The 18,763-nt window shown below is 40.6% G+C and overlaps 1 protein-coding gene across 5 annotated transcripts in view; it reads right to left on the reverse strand.

The window, feature by feature from the left end:
• CSMD2 (CUB and Sushi multiple domains 2) overlaps positions 1-18,763 on the reverse strand; it is an 814,611-nt gene that overhangs the window by 725,367 nt on the left and 70,481 nt on the right. For all 5 annotated transcript variants that reach the window (XM_060205823.1, XM_060205822.1, XM_060205821.1 and 2 more), the window contains exon 2: positions 10,653-10,869. In XM_060205823.1, the coding sequence (XP_060061806.1) occupies positions 10,653-10,869 (217 nt within the window). The remainder of the gene's footprint in view (positions 1-10,652; positions 10,870-18,763) is intronic.

Here is an 18,763-nt window from a genome sequence, read left to right on the forward strand (position 1 = left end):
CCTCCTCTTTCCTCCCCTCCTCCTCCTTCTTCTTCTTCTTCTCTTCCTTCTCCTTCTTCTTTCTTCTCTACCTGAGTTATCACTGGGGCTCGGTGTTAGCACTTCTTCTTCTTCTTCTTCTTCTAGCGTTTGCCCTTCTTCCGTAGCCAGTCAACAGCATCAGATTGAAAGCTGTCAGGAGCTGCTTGTTGCTGGCTTTGAAAGTGACTGGGATCCATGTGGATTCAGTTGGCTAGAAAGGATCATCAGTTTCCCCAATGAATGGGTACTCACGGGATGCACCACAAGAAGGTCGATCCAATGCTGAATCCACCACTCCAGTAGCCATTTTCCCCCTTTCACTTAATAGGACAAAGGAAAATTGAAAAGAGAGGGAGATAAAGGAGAGAGCAGGGTAGGCATCTGCAGACCTGCTTCACTGCTCATAAAGCATCCCCCCTGCAGGTGGGGAGCAGGGTCTTGAAGCTGGGTCCTTGTGCATGCGCCACTACCTGGCCCATATTCCTTTCATTTATATCATCACAATTCAAAGCAGCTTATAAGCATTATTTTTATCCTCTCCAGCCAACCTACAAAGCAGATATTGATATACCCATTTCATACATGAGGATGCTAAGGATAAGAGTACAACTCACCTGCTAGTGGCAGGAAGCTAGGCATGAGCTAGATCTCAAATGCATGTCATCTACTTACAAGACATATATTTCACTGCATGGCTCTACCACAGCAAAACGTGAGGAGAGATTTGACTCTCAGTTCAAGGAGATTAGAATCTAATCAGCCAGGGATCTCTTTGCTCACACCACATGCAGTGAGCAGTTAGAAAAAGAATTTAAAGGGGTCTGTTATTTTTTAATGGGGAGGTGGCTTTAGCCTTGGGTTGGAAAGCATCCATAGAGTGAAAGAAATCAGTGTTGGAGAGAAGGAGGATGACTAAGAGATGCATAAAAAACACACAGAGCAGAATTACAGAACTTATGGCTGTGAAGTTCTAAATAAAGCCATGAAACTCTGGGTGAAGCAAGCAAGGGCCGGTGGATGACCAGCTGCAGCAGCACCACTCCCAAGGGGTGACTCCCTCCACCTCCTGCCCCCCCAAGCCTTTCAGCGTTTGTCCTCCACACCTACAACTGCTTGATGTGTGCATGCTTATACCTATATCTATTTGTATATATGTAGATACATATACATACACATATACATATGGTGAAAGTGTGAGTTCATAGGTCCTAAGATCAGAAGGGCAGGAAAGGATGTAGCTCCTATTTATAGCTCATGTAGCAATCTATAGCAGGAACTCACCCACAACAAGTAAGGTAGGCCAGGCCAGAGTCACCTTCATTTTGTAGCTATGACTCAGAAAGGCCAAATCTGCATAAGTCACAGCATAAGTAAATGCAGATCGTAGAATTATATGAATCTAGGCCTGTACCCATTGCACCCTACTGTCTCTCAGGTGAGAGAAAATGACCTGCCCATTCTGCTAAATGAACAAAGAAAGACATCAGTGCAGCAAATACCCTGTGAGAACACATTTTGCTGGAGACTGAACTTCCCTACAGGCTGATCTGCCTTGTTATCTGCATCTAAGACAGACACTACAGAGTCATTCTCCATGCTTCCTTCTTCTCATTTCCATTCTGCAGACCCTATAAAGCCACCCTGAACACCTGGGAAATTCTTTCCCTCTAACATAGGATACACCCATGCCCTCTTCTCTTCCCACTGTAGTAGGTCATACGACTACCATCATCTGCCTGGTGACTGTCAATATGGTCCCCACCCCAGTACCTTTTTCACACTGCAGGAGGATTATGGCAAAATCTATTGGTTAGAAACCCCCATTAAAGGGCAACAAATAAATACTAAAACAAACATCAAACTTAATGATGAAAGTCTAAATGACTAAGATCAGAAATTCTCACCACTTGTATTTAATGCTATACTGGAGGTTCATTCTAGCCAGTGGTCACAGACAACGAGAGAGAGAGAGAGAGAGAGAGAGAGAGAGAGAGAGAGGGAGAGAGAGAGAAGGAGATTGCACTAGGTTGCAAAGGAGAAAATCCAATTTTTATTCACAATGCTTAATTAGAACTATTAAGAACAAATTCTAAAAGGTTAAAGGAGGGGTGCCGGGCAGTTAGCTCAGTGGGTTAAACACACATGGCCATGCCAAGCGTAAGGACAAGTTTAAGGATCCTGGTTCAAGCCCTGACTCCCCACTTGCAGAGGGGTTGCTTCACAAGTGGTAAAGCAGGTCTGCAGGTGCCTATCTTTCTCTCCCCCCTCTGTCTTCCCCTCCTCTCTACATTTCTCTCTGTGCTATCCAACAACAATGACTATCATCAATAACAATAATAATAATAACCACAACAACCATAAAAAAGGTTAAAGGACACAAGATCAATACACAAGAAAGTCAATTCTATTTCTACATATCAGTGATGAATAATCCAACAGCAAAACGAAAGAAATTTCCAGTTCAAGGTGGAGAGCCAAGACAGCATGTTTTAAGCACCTTTCCAATCTGATCCCCTAGATTTGCATGGAAATATGTATGGTCTATTAAAAAATAAATACATATTATAACATTATAAATTAGGAACAAAAGATGGACATCACATGCTTCAAACAATAAGGAGTTTCTACAACAAATAGTAGCAGTAACAACCAGTTAAGAAAAAGGATAGCTAGACAAGGTGTTAACAGAGAAGCACAAATTACAATGTGATCCAAAGAAATAACTCTCAGCACTAGTAGAATAGAAATCACTGGAAAGGTAGAGAAAACATGTACTTTCAGTTATCACTGAAAAGTCTGAGTGGATTAACCTACTAAAGAATAAAGACTGTTAACAGAGGTTTAAAAATAAAACCCAATGACACAGTACTCTAAAAGATACACCTAAAACAATGGCATATAGATATTTTATGTATATTCAAAATAAGAGAAATTGGCACAGTCCCAATAAATGGAAGCAGAAAAGAAAGTGAAAGCAATATATCAATATAGAATATGCGTATCCATGTAGAGTTTAAGACAGAAAACATCTGAGAATAAAAATAACTTTCAGCGACTTCCAGAATTTGTGGTCATGAAGTAGCAGCAGCAGCTCCATAGTGCTACAAAGCAACCAAACATTCAACAGAACACGATTAATCTCATCAAACTACAGCTGAGACTTCTGAAGATACAACTCAGCCAAAGGTGGGTACACACTACTGTGGTCAGTGAGCAAGGAAGTGGAAAGAGGGGGTGCCGTGGGAGAAAGACACCTACTTAATGGTTAAAGTTACTTCTTCAGACCACACTGTAAGTTGAATTGATCTGTCAACATCCTGTCTAGCTGGTCTTTTTCTACATATCAAATGAAAATTCTACAAGGATAAAAAGGCAACCCGGTAACTGTGAATAGGTATTTGCACATTACACAACTGACAAGGGACTGATATCAAACATATATGGAGAAATCATACAGCTAAAAAAATAAGTAACCCAGGGAGTTGGGCACTAGTGCAGCAGGTTAAGCACAAGGACCAGCTTAAGGATCCCGGTTCGAGCCCCTGGCTCCCCACCTGCAGGGGAGTAGCTCCACAGACTTTGTGAGAAATACATATGGTAGTTGTTATTGGGGAATGCTTGGGAGTCATGGAACTTTGGTGGTGGGTGTGGTGAGTAACTATACAACTGTAATCTCATAATCTCGTAAAATATTGTATTTATTAGTGATTTAATAATGATTGACAAGATTGTGGGATAAGAGGGGTACCAGTACATATAATTCCCACCACCAGATTTCCATATCCCCTCCACTGGAAGCTTCCTGATTTTTTATCCCTCTGGAAGTATGGACCAAAGATCTTTATGGGATCTTTATGAGGTCTGGCATCTGCAGTTGCTTCTCCACTGAACATGCGTATTAACAGGTCAATCCATACTCCCAGCCTATTTTCCTAGTGGAGCAGACTTCTGTGGTAGCTTTGGCAACTTGGTGGCTGAGAAGCATTAAGATCTAAAGCAGAACAAATTGTTTATAATCAGGAAAACCTAAGGATAAGAATATAGCAGGTGAGATTTGGGGTCTTCATGTTGGAAAAAGTTAGGAAGCCTGTTTTACTTGTATTCCAGGGGGCCCATGACTTTAGTAATTTTGCCTGAGCCCAACAGCTGAAATGCAGGTGGGCAGAAATTATTGTCTGGGAAGATGGTGTCAGAGTTAGTATTACTAAGTCACCAATAATTAAGTCACATGAAGAAAAAAAAATCCACACTGAAAAGCATCTATAAAATTCACTCAGAACATGTAATGTTTAAAAACAGGTGCTGGCAAGTATAGTACCAAAATATATAAAATAAAAGCTTAAATATTAAAGGATAAATTGACAAAACAATAGAGGAAATTTGAAGACAATGGGATACTTATCCTTGACAAGCATCATTTAGACAGTAAATGAAAAATTATGCACTAAGGAGTGTAACTCATAGTTAGAGAACATGCTTTATTAACTGTGAGGTCCTCAGTGGAAATGGTGGAAGTGTCAAAGCAGTGCTCTGGTTGGTATCTATCTCTACCTCTCAATAAAAAGTCACAAACATTTGGAAAAAATTTAGAAAAACTGAATAATAACACGACTTTTTCCCAGAATATATGTGATTTTCAAATACTCTGAACAATTACAAAAACTGGTCTTATGCTGAGAGGTAACAGTCAACAAATTCTCCAAAGTAGAAATCATAATGGGATAATAATGCAATATAACTAGAAAATCATTTTAAGCATACAAATATATCACTGGAAAATCTGGAGAAAGCACCCTAGAGTTAAAGAAAGAATAAAACTGCAATTAGAGACACTTTCTAAAGTAACGACTATCCATCAAAATTTATGGGACTTGGTCAAAGTTGTACTTAGCGGGAAAAGCCTCTTAATGTTTTCATTATCAAACAAGAAATGATGAAACTCATTCAGCTGATGAAATCAGCAAAAGAGCAACATCAGCCTGAGGTAAGGAAAAAAAGAATGAATACAGATAAAAGCAGAAATCAATAAGATAGATAACAGAAAAAGAATAAAAGTGATAGCCCTGGAGTTGGAACTATAAAAAGATCAATAGACAAAGCAAACTTCTGGAAATACTAATTGAGTGAAAAGAAAGAAAACACAAATGCACAGGAGTAGATATAAGAAAGGGGAGGTGACCCCAGACACCATGGAGATAGAAACGGTGCACAGAAAAAATGATTTATAATTTTAGACAAATGCCTTTGACATCCCCATAAAATGCATTAATTTCCTTAGCAAACTGGAATAAAAATTGGTTCACGAAAAAGAAAACCTGAGTAGTATAGAAATCAACCAAGAACATGAAACAAATTGACAAAGACCCAACATATCCACCCAACATAAACTACCTACATTTTCTTCCCTGTTATCCCCAAAGGAATATCATATTATTTGGGCTGGCTTCTGAGAATATTTCTTTTTCTAGGGTCTCCAAATCTATGAGCTCCTTTGGCTCTCAGGGTGCTAAGAGGCAGAGTACTCTTTCTAGTCCTTCATCTGATGGACTAGCTCAACTAGAGTTTGCCTTTGGCGACTTCTGAAAAGAACTGAAATGAACAGCTGTGAAACATGGCAGAAACAGTCCAGAGATGACCCTGTAAAGCTTACAAACACTGGCAGCCCCTCTTCAAACACAGGACAGGCAGTGTCATGGCCAAAAATACACCCAGGGTCTTCTGTGCCAAAACAATTACAGGGAGAGCTCATATCCTTCAAATTAATATGGGGTTCTTCCCCACACATATGGACATCTAATTTTTGACAAGGGGGCCCAAAGTATTAAATGGAGGAAGGAGACTCTCTTCAATAAATGGTGCTGGGAAAACTGGGTTGAAACATGCAGAAGAATGAAACTGAACCACTTTATCTCAGCAGAAACAAAAGTCAGTTCCATGGATCAAGGACCTGGATGTTAGACCAAAAACTATCAAATACTTAAGAGGAGGGAGTTGGGTGGTAGCACAGCGGGTTAAGCGCATGTGGCGCAAAGCACAAGGACCAGCATAAGGATCCGGGTTCTAGCCCTTGGCTCCCCACCTGCAAGGAGTTTGCTTCACAGGCAGTGAAGCAGGTCTGCAGGGGTCTATCTTTCTCTCCTCCTCTCTGTCTTCTCTTCCTCTCTCCATTTCTCTCTGTCTAACCCAACAACGACGACATCAACACCAATAGCTACAACTACAATAAAAAAAACAAGGGCAACAAAAAGGAAATAAATAAATATTTTAAAAAATACAGGAAAACATTGGTGGAACACTTTGCTATCTAAATCTCAAGGGCATCTTTGAAGATACACACCCAATTGCAAGGAAGACTAAAACAAAAATAAACCAATGGGACTATATCAAATTGAAAAGCTTCTGCATAGCGAAAGAAGAGACTCCTCATAGAGTGGGAGAAGATTGCTACATGCCATACATCAGACTAGATGCTAATAACCAAATATATAAAGAGCTCACCAAACTGAGCAACAAAAAGCAAATGACCCAATTCAAAATTGGGGAGAGAGTATGAACAGAATAGAATATTCACTAGAGATACAAAAGGCCAAGAAACATGAAAAATTGCTCCAAGTCACTGCTTGTCAGAGAAATGCAAATAAAGACAACAATGAGATACCACTTCACCTCTGTGAAAAACAAATTCTGGAGAGGCTATGGGGACAAAGGAACTATCAAACACTACTGGAAGAAATATAAATTGGTCCAACCCCTGTGGAGAACAATCTGGAGAACCCTGACAAGGCTAGAAATGGACCATCCATATGAACCAGTAAGTCCTTTCCTAGGGATATATCCTAAGGAGTCAAACACACTCATCCAAAAAGATATGTGTACACCTATGTGCACAGCAGCACAATTCGTAATAGCCAAAATTTGGAAACAACAGATGAATACTGAGAACGCTGTGGTATATATATATATATATATATATATATACAATGGAATGCTACGTAACTATGAAGAATAATAAACCCACCTTCTCAAACCCATCTTGGATGGAGCTAGAAAGAATTATGTTGAGTGAGATAAGCCAGAAAGAGAAAGACGAATATGGGATGATCTTACCCATAAACAGAAGTAGAGAAAGAAGAACAGAATGGAAAACACAAAGCAGAATTTGATTGAGTTTGGGGTATTGCACCAAAGTAAAAAACTCTGGGTGAAGGGGGAGGGTAGATTTTCAGCTCCACTATAGGGGGGTGGGGGTAGGGACATAGACCTTTGGTGGTGAGAATGATGTTAATATATATTCCTACTTACAGTCTTATAAATCTTTGTTTAATCAATATGAGAGGGGAAAATAGATTGAATGTCTTAAGCATTTTAATGCACAGACTTCAGTTTTGAGTATATATTCCTTCAATCTAAGTACTTACAGTTTCAAATTAGTAAACTGATTTAATTTTAACACTGAACTTAATTTGTTAATGCATTTCTAATAATAACTTTTTAAAATTTATTTTATTTTTTAATATTAAATCACTTATATAATCTTAGGACAAAAAAGACCAGAACTAACCAGTTCTGCCAGTATCTAAGATTATTTGTAAATAGCATTAAATGACACAAATCAATGGTAAGGTCTTATATGGTACAGTAAGTCCTAACAATGGGATTTTCAAAGTAAACTAAGTTCCCAAATAATCTGGTTATAATAATTATTATCTGTTGCCTCCTTTATTTTTTTATTTTTTTTTTTTATTTTGGGGTTTTTTTTTTTTTCTCCTCCAGGGTTATTGCTGGGGCTCAGTGCCTGCACCATGAATCCACTGCTCCTGGAGGCCATTTTCCCCCTTTTGTTGCCCTTCTTGTAGCCGTGTTGTGATTATTATTGTTACTGTTGATGTCGTTCATTCTTGGATAGGACAGAGAGAAATGGAGAGAGGAGGAGAAGACAGAGGAGGGAGAGAAAGACAGACACCTGCAGACCTGCTTCACCGCCTGTGAAGCGACTCCCAAGCAGGTGGGGAGCCGGGGACTCGAACCGGGATCCTTACGCCAGTCCTTGTGCTTTGTGCCACGTGCACTTAACCCGCAGTGCTACCACCTGAGCCCCCCCTCCCCATCTATTGCCTTCTTAAGCTCTAAGATAGCAAGGAACCTTCCTTATTCTCTATAAAGCCCATATTTCTCCCAGTTCTAGAACCTCTGCAGCTTTGCTTGTTGTCCTTTATGCTTCTCTTGGTCCATATGATTTGGTACTATATCTGCTGATCTCAATCAAATCAAGGCAACTAGTGCCACCTCAACATGTTTCACTTCTGAGTATGCTTAGAGACTCCAAGCCTGGGATGTCAACATTCCAGTTCCATTACTCTGGTGAGACCTTTCCTAGCTCATAGGACTCCTTAATTCCATTTTTGGTGGTGCACTTCCTAAAAAAGTTATAGTATCTAGATACAAACCCAGACCCATGAGATAGGGCCCACTTATCCATAAGTAAGGGGGAAATATATTCCTTAAAGTGAAAATGTGCAATGGTCCACAGTGACTCAATAAGAGCAACAAACAAGTAGAAAGACCGTAAAAAGATACTATGAAGTACTTAATCAAATAGTTTCTACTTAGACCTAGATACCCTTCTCACTTACTTCATATTTCACTTCCCTCAATCTCTCCAAGGCTAACCTTGTCAAAGTAAGGACTACAAAAGCTGGATAAGGGAAAGAGATAGGTACACTCTAATGATGGTCTTTTTGGTCACAATCAGGCCACCCCATCATCAGAGGCCCTAGTCAGGGAATCTTGAGATCCTCATATAGATATGATGGGCCTAGACCTCTAACATATCCCTCTCTCCTCCATCACTGATCATCTCCATAAGGAACATCATAATCCCTCCTGTGGGCCCCTACATGACCTTGCTCTCAACATAGGACAACAATGGTGGAAACTGCCCCACTCTCTGAAGGGAGGCTGGGTTATCATACTTTCCCACTCTAAGAAGACTAGTCCTGAAATGAGTGCAACCTAGGATGTTCCTAGCTATGACCCTGAAATATGAGCTCAGACTGAAGCTGGAATGTGTACTGGAATGGTACACCTCTTATCTCACAGTCTTGTCAATCATTATTAAATCACTAATAAAAATTAAATAATTATAATCTTAATTCTGTGCACTTCTTGGTGCAATGGAAAACACATTGGAGTCTCAAGCATGCAGCCCTGAGTTCAATCTCCAGTAGCACATGTACTAGAGGGATGGCTAACTCTTTCTCTCTCTCCTATCTTTCTCATTAATAAATAATAAATAATAATAATGGGGGCTCTTACCTATATAAATAAAGAAATCACTAATTCTAGGTTGTTACCTTTCAGGTGTTGCTAGAAAATCAGCAAACATTTATTAACTCCTTATATGAAAATGGGATTTTATTGCCTTAAACTAGAGATAGTGAAAAACACTCAGAAAAGTAATGTCCATGACAACTGCTCCCCCTTCACCTGTAGTTACTGTTTCTTCCCTTGCTGGCCCAGCCCTCAGGTGTCCTCTGCTCAGCTCTGCTCTGCTCCACATTCCCAGTTCCCACCACATCTCCTCCCCCTCCCCCTTCCTCCTGGCTGATGCAGCTTGCCCTTTTTCCTCTGCTCCCAGTATCTTTGACTCAGAGTCAAAGGTCCTCTCCAGTTCAATCTTTTGTCTTGCATTCTTCCTTTGGGACACTTTTATTTTCTTTGTTGCTCAGTGCAGGAATTCTGGAGAATGTAGTTTTGCTACACCAACCTACATACCTTAAAATTCTTTAGAATCAAGAAGTAAAGGTTACAGGCTAGTAGTAGAAACCTCACCCTTTTAGGCCAGAGAAACATCCCATCTCTTATGGGACTTCTTCACTGCCTGTGACATAGCTGAGCAGAGAGCAAACTCTACTGTGCCTGAGACCCTAGGAACAATCCCCAGCACAACATGGGAGCACTGTGGAAGAAACATCAGACAGCACCAAATTCCCATACAAGCTATGTTTCTCCTATAGGTAAATATATCTGATAATGTTTAATTATAAATTAAGCACAGTAAAAGAATAACAATAGCAACAATAAAACAGCTGTAACAAAATACTGTAATAAGGCTTATTTGAAGGTAATCTCTCTCAAAATTTCTTAGCACATATTTTCCAACTATTGCTGATCTCATTAACTTGAACCAAAAAAGCAAAACCACAGCAAAAGCGATACAACTGCAATGATGGTATTCAAATGCTGATGGCAAGACATGGTCACTATTAGTCTTCAGTGCAGGTCAGTGGGGTCTACTGGATTCTGTGTAAGAAAAGAAGACTAGCAGGCATAAGCACACACACGGATGCATGTGAAATCAGTTTCAACAGAAAGCTTTGAATCACTCTATAATGCTTTTATATTTCTATCTTGTCTTCCCAAATGTCCTATTCAGCAACACTGCCAATTGGGTATACTTCTAAAGAGAGAAAATGGGGAAAACATAAAAGAAAGCAGAGGGGTTGAGGGCCGATCTCATAAATACAGACATCTTTGCAGATGATCATCAAACTTTCACCCACACGGGTTGTTCCTGTTAGCCTGTTTGACTCGGAGCCCCGTTGTTTGTTATAGGGGAGGATAGGTGGTACCTAGTTCGCAGGTTCTCTGGCTGGGGCGGCCCATCAAACACTGACAGGACATCAAAGTCCTCTTCCAGGGCAAAGGACTGGAACACCAGCTGGATCCTGTGCTGGTCCTCTGCGGTGATGGTCCACGTGCAGTTGGCATAATTGGGGTAGCCATACGGGAAACCTGGGCTTTCCACGGTCCCATTGGGACCCTGCAGTTGGAATGTACAGTTTTGACCTGGGGGACAGAGAGAGAAAGAAAGCAGTTAATGGAGTCAGAAGAATGTCTGAAAGCTTCCAGCAGGACAGGAATGATGTGTTAGAGAATCATTAGGCCACCATTCCAGGTGCTTCATGCAGGTCAGCCCTATGCACTGACAGAAACTGCATGGCCAACACAGATTTCAAGTATGCACGCACAGGAAAAACACACACATCTTGTATTTGAGCTTCAGGACAGCTCGGGAACTAGAAAACAAAGGCACAGAGTTTGAAAAAAAAAAATGACAGGCTGTGAGTATGGATCAACCTGTCAATGCCCATGTTCAGCAGGGAAGCAATTACAGAAGCCAGACCTTCCACCTTCTGCGCCCCATAATATCTCTTGGTCCATACTCCCAAAGGGATAAAGAATAGGAAAGCTATCTGGGTGGGATATGGAGTTCAGTCACGGGGATTGTGTGGAGTTGTACCCCTCTTATCCTATGGTTTTTATCAGTGTTTCCTTTTTATAAATAAAAATAAAATAACAATAATAAGCAGACTAGGCAGAATTTGGGTTTCCTCTGGCATTATTAAATGTCAGAGTGATCATACCTTCCCCATTCTTTACAGCCACCTGAGTCCTCTCCTTTCAAATCATGTCCAATGTCCCTCTCTCCTGAGAAAATAATAGCCATCAGTGGGGAATTTCCTTAACTTCCCAAGTCCATATCCTTCTCTCTTGCCCCATACTGTCTCCCTGACTCTTACAAGGAAACCACCTTCCTTCCACTAAGTATAATTCCTCCACTTACTCTTCCATCCTCTCCTAACCTTTGAATTGTATATATGTCTCCTACTTCTATATCTGACATATGTTCAATCATTTTCCCCCACCAGAAGTATCCCATTTTAAATGTACCCAAGACTTTTTATCTTTAAGCAAACAACCCCCAATCCATTTTCCTTTTCCCTCCAGTTCTTTCTCTTCCTCATTAAAAGCCACAGTTCTAGAAAATACAATCGGTCTATACTTTAATGCCTCTATTTCCTTAACTCCCACTCACTATCCAGCCCTGTCAAGGTCTACTTTCTAGTCCAATTCATCCACCCAACTGGTTCTAGCAAGGCAAGGGTTGGGCTCAGCCAACACTTCTGATCTTCATTTAATAGACCTCCCTTGCAGTTGCATCCAGCACTGTCACTCACACCCTCCTGCAAATGCCCCCCACCCCAGGCAGAACATCTCAGGCTCCACTGTGCATGTGTGCCAGTTGGGGAACCACCAGTGATCACAGACTCTGGGTAAGGCTTGTCTACCTGGTGACATGAGAATGCTACTAACCAGTGAACATTCTCTGAGCTGTGTAATCACAGGCTTCCATGTCACCATGCTCTCCTTCTTACCTCTTATGTTTTTGGATTCAGTACTGGGATCTCCACTCATCTCCCCCTGGTTTAGAGAAATATCACACTTATGCAATAACTTATTACTTCACAGTCAAAGTCAGCACCCTTCTAAGCTTCAAGGCAGGCATCCCCTTAGGGGATGTCCAGACACATGATATCCTTCACCTACCCTGTCCAGACATTTCTTCTCCTCTACAACTTCATGGTCTATCTATCACCCTGGCTCCATCTTTATTTCTCCCCAGTTCACACCAATCTCTCCCCTAGACTGACAAGCCAACTTCCTAACCAGATAGCTATGTTTGTACTCTGGTCTTTGTCAACACTGAAGCTGGTGGAAGAAGGTATCTCTCTTAAAAACGGAATCTTCTTTTGCTCCCTACATTTAAATTCGAATGGCTACCCCTTGTTCTTCAGGAAGGAGGGTCTCTGCATGGTCTGTCCATCTAGTGTCCTCTTAGTTTTGTGTTTACCAATTTAACAGTAAAACCCTTCTCAGTCCTCTATACCTGTCACACACACACACACACACACACACACAATTTTTATTTATAAAATGGAAACACGGACAAGACCATAGGAAAAGAGGGGTAGAATTCCACACAATTCCCACCATCAGAACTCCCTATTCCATCCCCTCCCCTGATAGCTTTCCCATTCTCTATCCCTCTGGGAATAAGGACCCAAGGTCATTGTGGGACGCAGAAGGTGGAAGGTCTGGCTTCTGTAATTGCTTCCCTGCTGAACATGGGCATTGACAGGCTAATCCATACTCTCAGCCTGTCTTTCTCTTTCCCTAGTGGGGTGGGGCTGTGGGGAAGTGGGGCTCCAGGACACATTGGTGGCGTTGTCTGCCCAGGGAAGTCTGGTTGGCATCATGGTAGCATCTGGAACCTGGTGGCTGAAAAAAGAGTTAAGATATAAAGCAGAAAAAATTGTTGACTAGTCATGAACCTAAAGGCAAGAATATAGCAGATGAAGATTTGGGGTTTCCATTTTGGAAATAGCTAGTAGGTTTATTTTAGGTATATTCCAAAGAGCCCATGACTTTATTTGTTTTTGCCTGAGCCTGATATCTGATATGCAGGTGGACCCCATTTATTGTCTGGGGAGATGATGTCATGGTTGGAACAAGGGCTAGAAAGCTGGATCAGGTAAGAGAGTAGCTCTCAAATACGGGGAAAGTGTATAAATATTGTTACCTGCCACACTCTTTTATTACTTAACCACATGGCTATTATCTCTGCCTGGAACACTCATCCTTCCCTTCTTGTAATATTTTTCTTTCAGATCTAAGTCAAGTGTCCCTCCTTGACTGTGCTAAATCCATTATATGTTTTCATGACCCAACAACAGCCCATGGTAGTGCTTATTAGAAGTAAATCTCCAGACCTAAAAAAGACACCATAAAGTACCTAGTCAAATAGTTTCTACTTAGACCTAGATACCCTCCTCACCAACTTCCTATTTAACTTCCCTCAGTCACTCCAAAGCTAACCTTGTCAGACAAAGTAAGGACTATAAAAGCTGGATAAGAGCAAGAGACTGGCATACTTTAACAATGACTCTGATCACTACCAGGCCACCCCATCACCTAGGACCCAAGTCAGGGAATCCTGGAATTGCCACACAGACATGATGGGCCTATACCTCTAACAGATCCCTCTCTCCACGATCACTGGTCATTTCCATCAGGAACAACATAATGGACTCCTTTGTGGGCCTATAGGACCTTGCCCTCAATGTGGATCAACAATGGTAGAGATATTCCATTCTCCAAAGGGAAGTTGGACAACACACTCTACCATTCAAGGAAGATGGGTCCTGAAATTAGTACAGCCTGGAATGTTCCTAGTTGTGACCACAGAATGCAAGCTCACACCTACAGGGATACAGAGGTTACATAGGTTCCTATGCTGAATATGGGCCCCAGATGAAATCAATGGGGTTTACAGTTAACAATATTTATACACATTTCCCATATTTGGGAACTACTCTCTTCCCTGATCTAGATTTCTAGTCCTTTTCCAACTATGACACCATCTCCCCAGACAATACTGTCTGTCTGCATGTTAGCTGTCATGTAAACAGGCAAAAACTAGTAAAGTTATGGGCCCCTTAGAATATACCTAATATAGAGCTACTAGCTTTTTTCCAAAATGGAGACCCCCAAATCTTCATCTGCTATATTCTTGCCTTTAGGTTCATGACTAGTCAACAATTTTTTCTGCTCTATATCTTAACTCTTTTTCAGCCACCAGGTTCCAGATGCTACCATGATGCCAACCAGACTTCCCTGGGCAGACAACACCACCAATGTGTCCTGGAGCCCCACTTCCCCACAGCCCCACCCCACTAGGGAAAGAGAAAGACAGGCTGAGAGTATGAATTGGCCTGTCAATGCCCATGTTCAGCAGGGAAGCAATTACAGAAGCCAGACCTTCCACCTTCTGCATCCCACAGTGATCCTGGGTCCATACTCCCAGAAGGTTAAAGAATAGGAAAGCTATCAGGAGAGGGGATGGAATAGGGAGTTCTGATGGTGGGAACTGTGTGGAATTGTCCCCGTCTTATGCTATGGTCTTGTCAATATTTCCATGTAATAAATTCTAAAAAAAAAAGTGGAGATATATCCTAAGGAACCCAACGCACCTCTCCAAAAAGATCTGTTTACACATATGTTCTTAGCAGCACAATTTGTAATAGGCAAAGCCTGGAAGCAACCAACAACAGATGAGTAACTGAGCAAGTTGTGATATATATACACAATGGAATACTACTCAGCTATAAAAAATGGTGACTTCACTGTTTTCAGTCAATCGTGGATGGACCTTGAAAAATTCAGAACAGAAAGATGAATATGGGATGATCTCACTCTCAGGCAGAAGTTGAAAAACAAGATCAGAAGAGAATACACAAGTAGAAGCTGAACTGGAATTGGTGTACTGCACCAAAGTAAAAGACTCTGGGGTGGGTGGGTGGAGAGAATACAGGTCCAAAAAGGATGACAGAGGACCTAGTGGGGGTTGTATTGTTATATGGAAAACTGGGAAATGTTATGCATGTACAAACTATTGTATTTACTGTCAAATGTAAAAAAATTAATTCCCCAATAAAGAAAATTTAAAAATTAAAAAGAAGTAAATCTTCATATCAGTTGATTATTTCATTAGAACTGGACTTCTTGCCAAGCTACAAACATGAAAAGACCCAACTTGTGTGAGTTTCCCCATCTTTATATCTATAGCCCAAGTTCACTATAAGGCACATAGTAAATGCTCAACCATTTAATGTATGTTTGTATTTATCTAGTATTTTAGGATAAACATTATTCTAGGGGCTGGGTGGTGGCACACCTGGTTAAGCACACATGTTATAGTGCACGAGGTCTTGGGTTCAAGCCTCCAGTCCCCACCTGCAGAGGGAAGCTTCACAAGTGGTGAAGCAGGGCTGCAGATGTCTCTCTGTATCTCTTACTATCTCCCCATTCCTCTCAATGTCTAGCTGTCTCTATCCAATAAAAATAAAGATGATTTAAAAATTTAAAAAAAAAACATTCTTCTACAAGCTTTACATAAATTGAGTTGTTTAAACCTTACAATAGTCCTATAAGGTGGACACCATTAATATCTTCTCCACTTTACAGAAGAAGCACTAATACAAAGATAAATTTAGGCATTATGACCCAGTCACACTGCTACTGTCAGATGGGATTCAAATGTAAGTCCACATCAGACCCACCTTCTTAATGACAATGCTGATAAATTGATTCACCACTCACTTCTTTTAAAGCCCACTTAAAGGGATTAAAGACAAAGGACAGTTAATCTCTAAAATGACTTCAGCACAAAGAAATCTCTTCACACAACATGTCCCATTAAAGGAAGGGGAAAATTTAAGGTCTTTTGAATATGCAATACTAAATGAACATCCAACAAAATTAGACAAGTAACTCTGATTCAAATAAGCATCAGGGAGACTAGGAAAAAAATGCTTACTTACTATGAGAAAGTATGGGTTTGAAAACAATAACATACATGGTACTTATGGTGAAACATCTGATTCAGATCAGGAACAAGTCAAAGATGCTGTTTCTGTCACCTCTGGGCTTTCATGCTTTATTGGAAGAGCTAGTCCATGAGATACAGGGAAAGAAATGAGAAAGGAATGAGCAAAAATGTGGTTTGCAAATGATATATTAATCCACCTTAGTACAGCAGGAAAATCAATTAGAAAGATATAACAATTAATAAGAAATCTCAGAAAGATAACCAAATGCAAAATAAATAAATGAAATCAATAACATTTCTGTGTGCCTGTGACAGATAAAAATACAAAAAATAACTCTTATGTATGATAACTTCAAAATGCATATATTAAACAAAAATAAACCTAATAAGGACTGTGTAGGTACTATATGGAAATAATTCTCAGAGAGAGATAGAAAATGTGAGTAAATATTCTCCCCAGAGCCATATATAAATTTAATGCAATACCCATCAAAGTTCCACAAAGCTTCTTTAAGAGAATAGAACAAACACTAAAATCATTTATCTGGAACCGGAAAACACCTAGAAATGCCAAAACCATCTTGACGAAAAGAAACAGAAATGGAGGCATCACACTCCCAGACCTTACCCTATATTATAAAGCCATCATCATCAAAACAGCATGGTACTGGAACAAAAATAGGCACACAGACCAGTGGAACAGAATTGAAAGTCCAGAAATAAATCCCCACACCTATGGACATCTAATCTTTGATAAGGGGGCCAAAGGATTAAATGGAAGAAGGAGGCTTTCTTCAATAAATGGTGCTGGGAAAACTGCGTTGTAACATGCAGAAGGATGAAATTGAACCACTTTATCTTGCCAGAAACAAAAATCAACTCCAAATGGATCAAAGACCTGGATGTCAGACCAGAAACTATCAAATACTTAGAGGAAAACATTGGTAAAACACTTTCCCACCTACACCTCAAGGACATCTTTGATGAATCAAACCCAGTTGCAAGGAAGACTAAAGTAGAAACAAACCAATGGGACTACATCAAATTGAAAAGCTTCTGCACATCCAAAGAAACTATTAAACAAACAAAGAGACCCCTCACATAATGGGAGAAGATCTTCACATGCCAGACATCAGACAAGAAACTAATCACCAAAATATATAAAGAGCTCAGCAAACTTAACACCAAGAAAGCAAATGACCCCATCCAAAAATGGGCAGAGGATATGAACAAAACATTCACCTCAGAGGATATCCAAAAGGCTAACAAACATACGAAAAACTGCTCTAGGTCACTGATTGTCAGAGAAATGCAAATTAAGACAACACTAAGATACCACCTCACTCCTGTAAGAATGGCATACATCAAAAAGGACAGCAGCAACAAATGGTGGAGAGGCTGTGGGGACAGAGGAACCCTTTTACATTGCTGGTGGGAATGTAAATTGGTCCAGCCTCTGTAGAGAGCAGTCTGGAAAACTCTCAGAAGGCTAGACACGGACCTTCCATATGATCCAGTAATTCCTCTCCTGGGGTTATTCCCCAAGGACTCCATAACACCCAACCAAAAAGAGGTGTGTACTCCTATGTTCATAGCAGCACAATTCATAATAGCTAAAACCTGGAAGCAACCAGGTGCCCAACAACAGATGAGTGGCTGAGAAAGCTGTGGTATATATACACAATGGAATACTATGCAGCTATCAAGAACAATGAACCCACCTTCTCTGACCCATCTTGGACAGAGCTAGAAGGAATTATATTAAGTGAGCTAAGTCAGAAAGATAAAGATGAGTATGGAATGATCCCACTCATCAACAGAGTTGAGAAAGAAGATCTGAAAGGGAAACTAAAAGCAGGATCTGACTAAATTGAAAGTAGGGCACCAAAGTAAAAGCCCTGTGGTGCGGGGTAGACTTACAGCTTCCTGGACCAGTGGGGGTTGGGGGTGGGTGGGTGGGATGGGACACAGTCTTTTGGTGGTGGGAATGGTGTCTATGTATACTCCTAGTAAAGTGTAGTCATATAAATCACTAGTTAATTAATATGAGAGGGGGAAAATTAATTGTATGCCTCGAAGTTATTAAAACACAGACTAAGTCTTTTTAATATATCGGCTGTTTATTTGATATCCGGACTTTCTCAAAAGCCTAGACCAAGTAGATCAGAAGCAACCAGTGGCACAGCTATTTACAAGATACTGGGTACTATACTGCAAACCCTAACAAAAAGACTTTTCAAAGTTAACCCAATTACCAAATAATGTGATGATAACATTAACTATTGATTGTCTTTTGGAACCCTAAGACAGCAGGAACCTCACATCTCCACTATAGAGCCTATATTTCCCCCAGTCCTGCAACCTTAGGATAGGGCCCGCATGCCTCTCCCAATCCACATCAAATAATATTGCCTCAGCCGATCGCAACCTAATCAACACAACGATGGCCACCTCAACATGCTTAAACTCAGACTGTGTCCAGAGACTTCAGGTGTGGAATGACAACCCTTC

This window comes from Erinaceus europaeus, chromosome 13 (genome assembly GCF_950295315.1).
Source record: "Erinaceus europaeus chromosome 13, mEriEur2.1, whole genome shotgun sequence".
NCBI lineage: Eukaryota > Metazoa > Chordata > Mammalia > Eulipotyphla > Erinaceidae > Erinaceus > Erinaceus europaeus.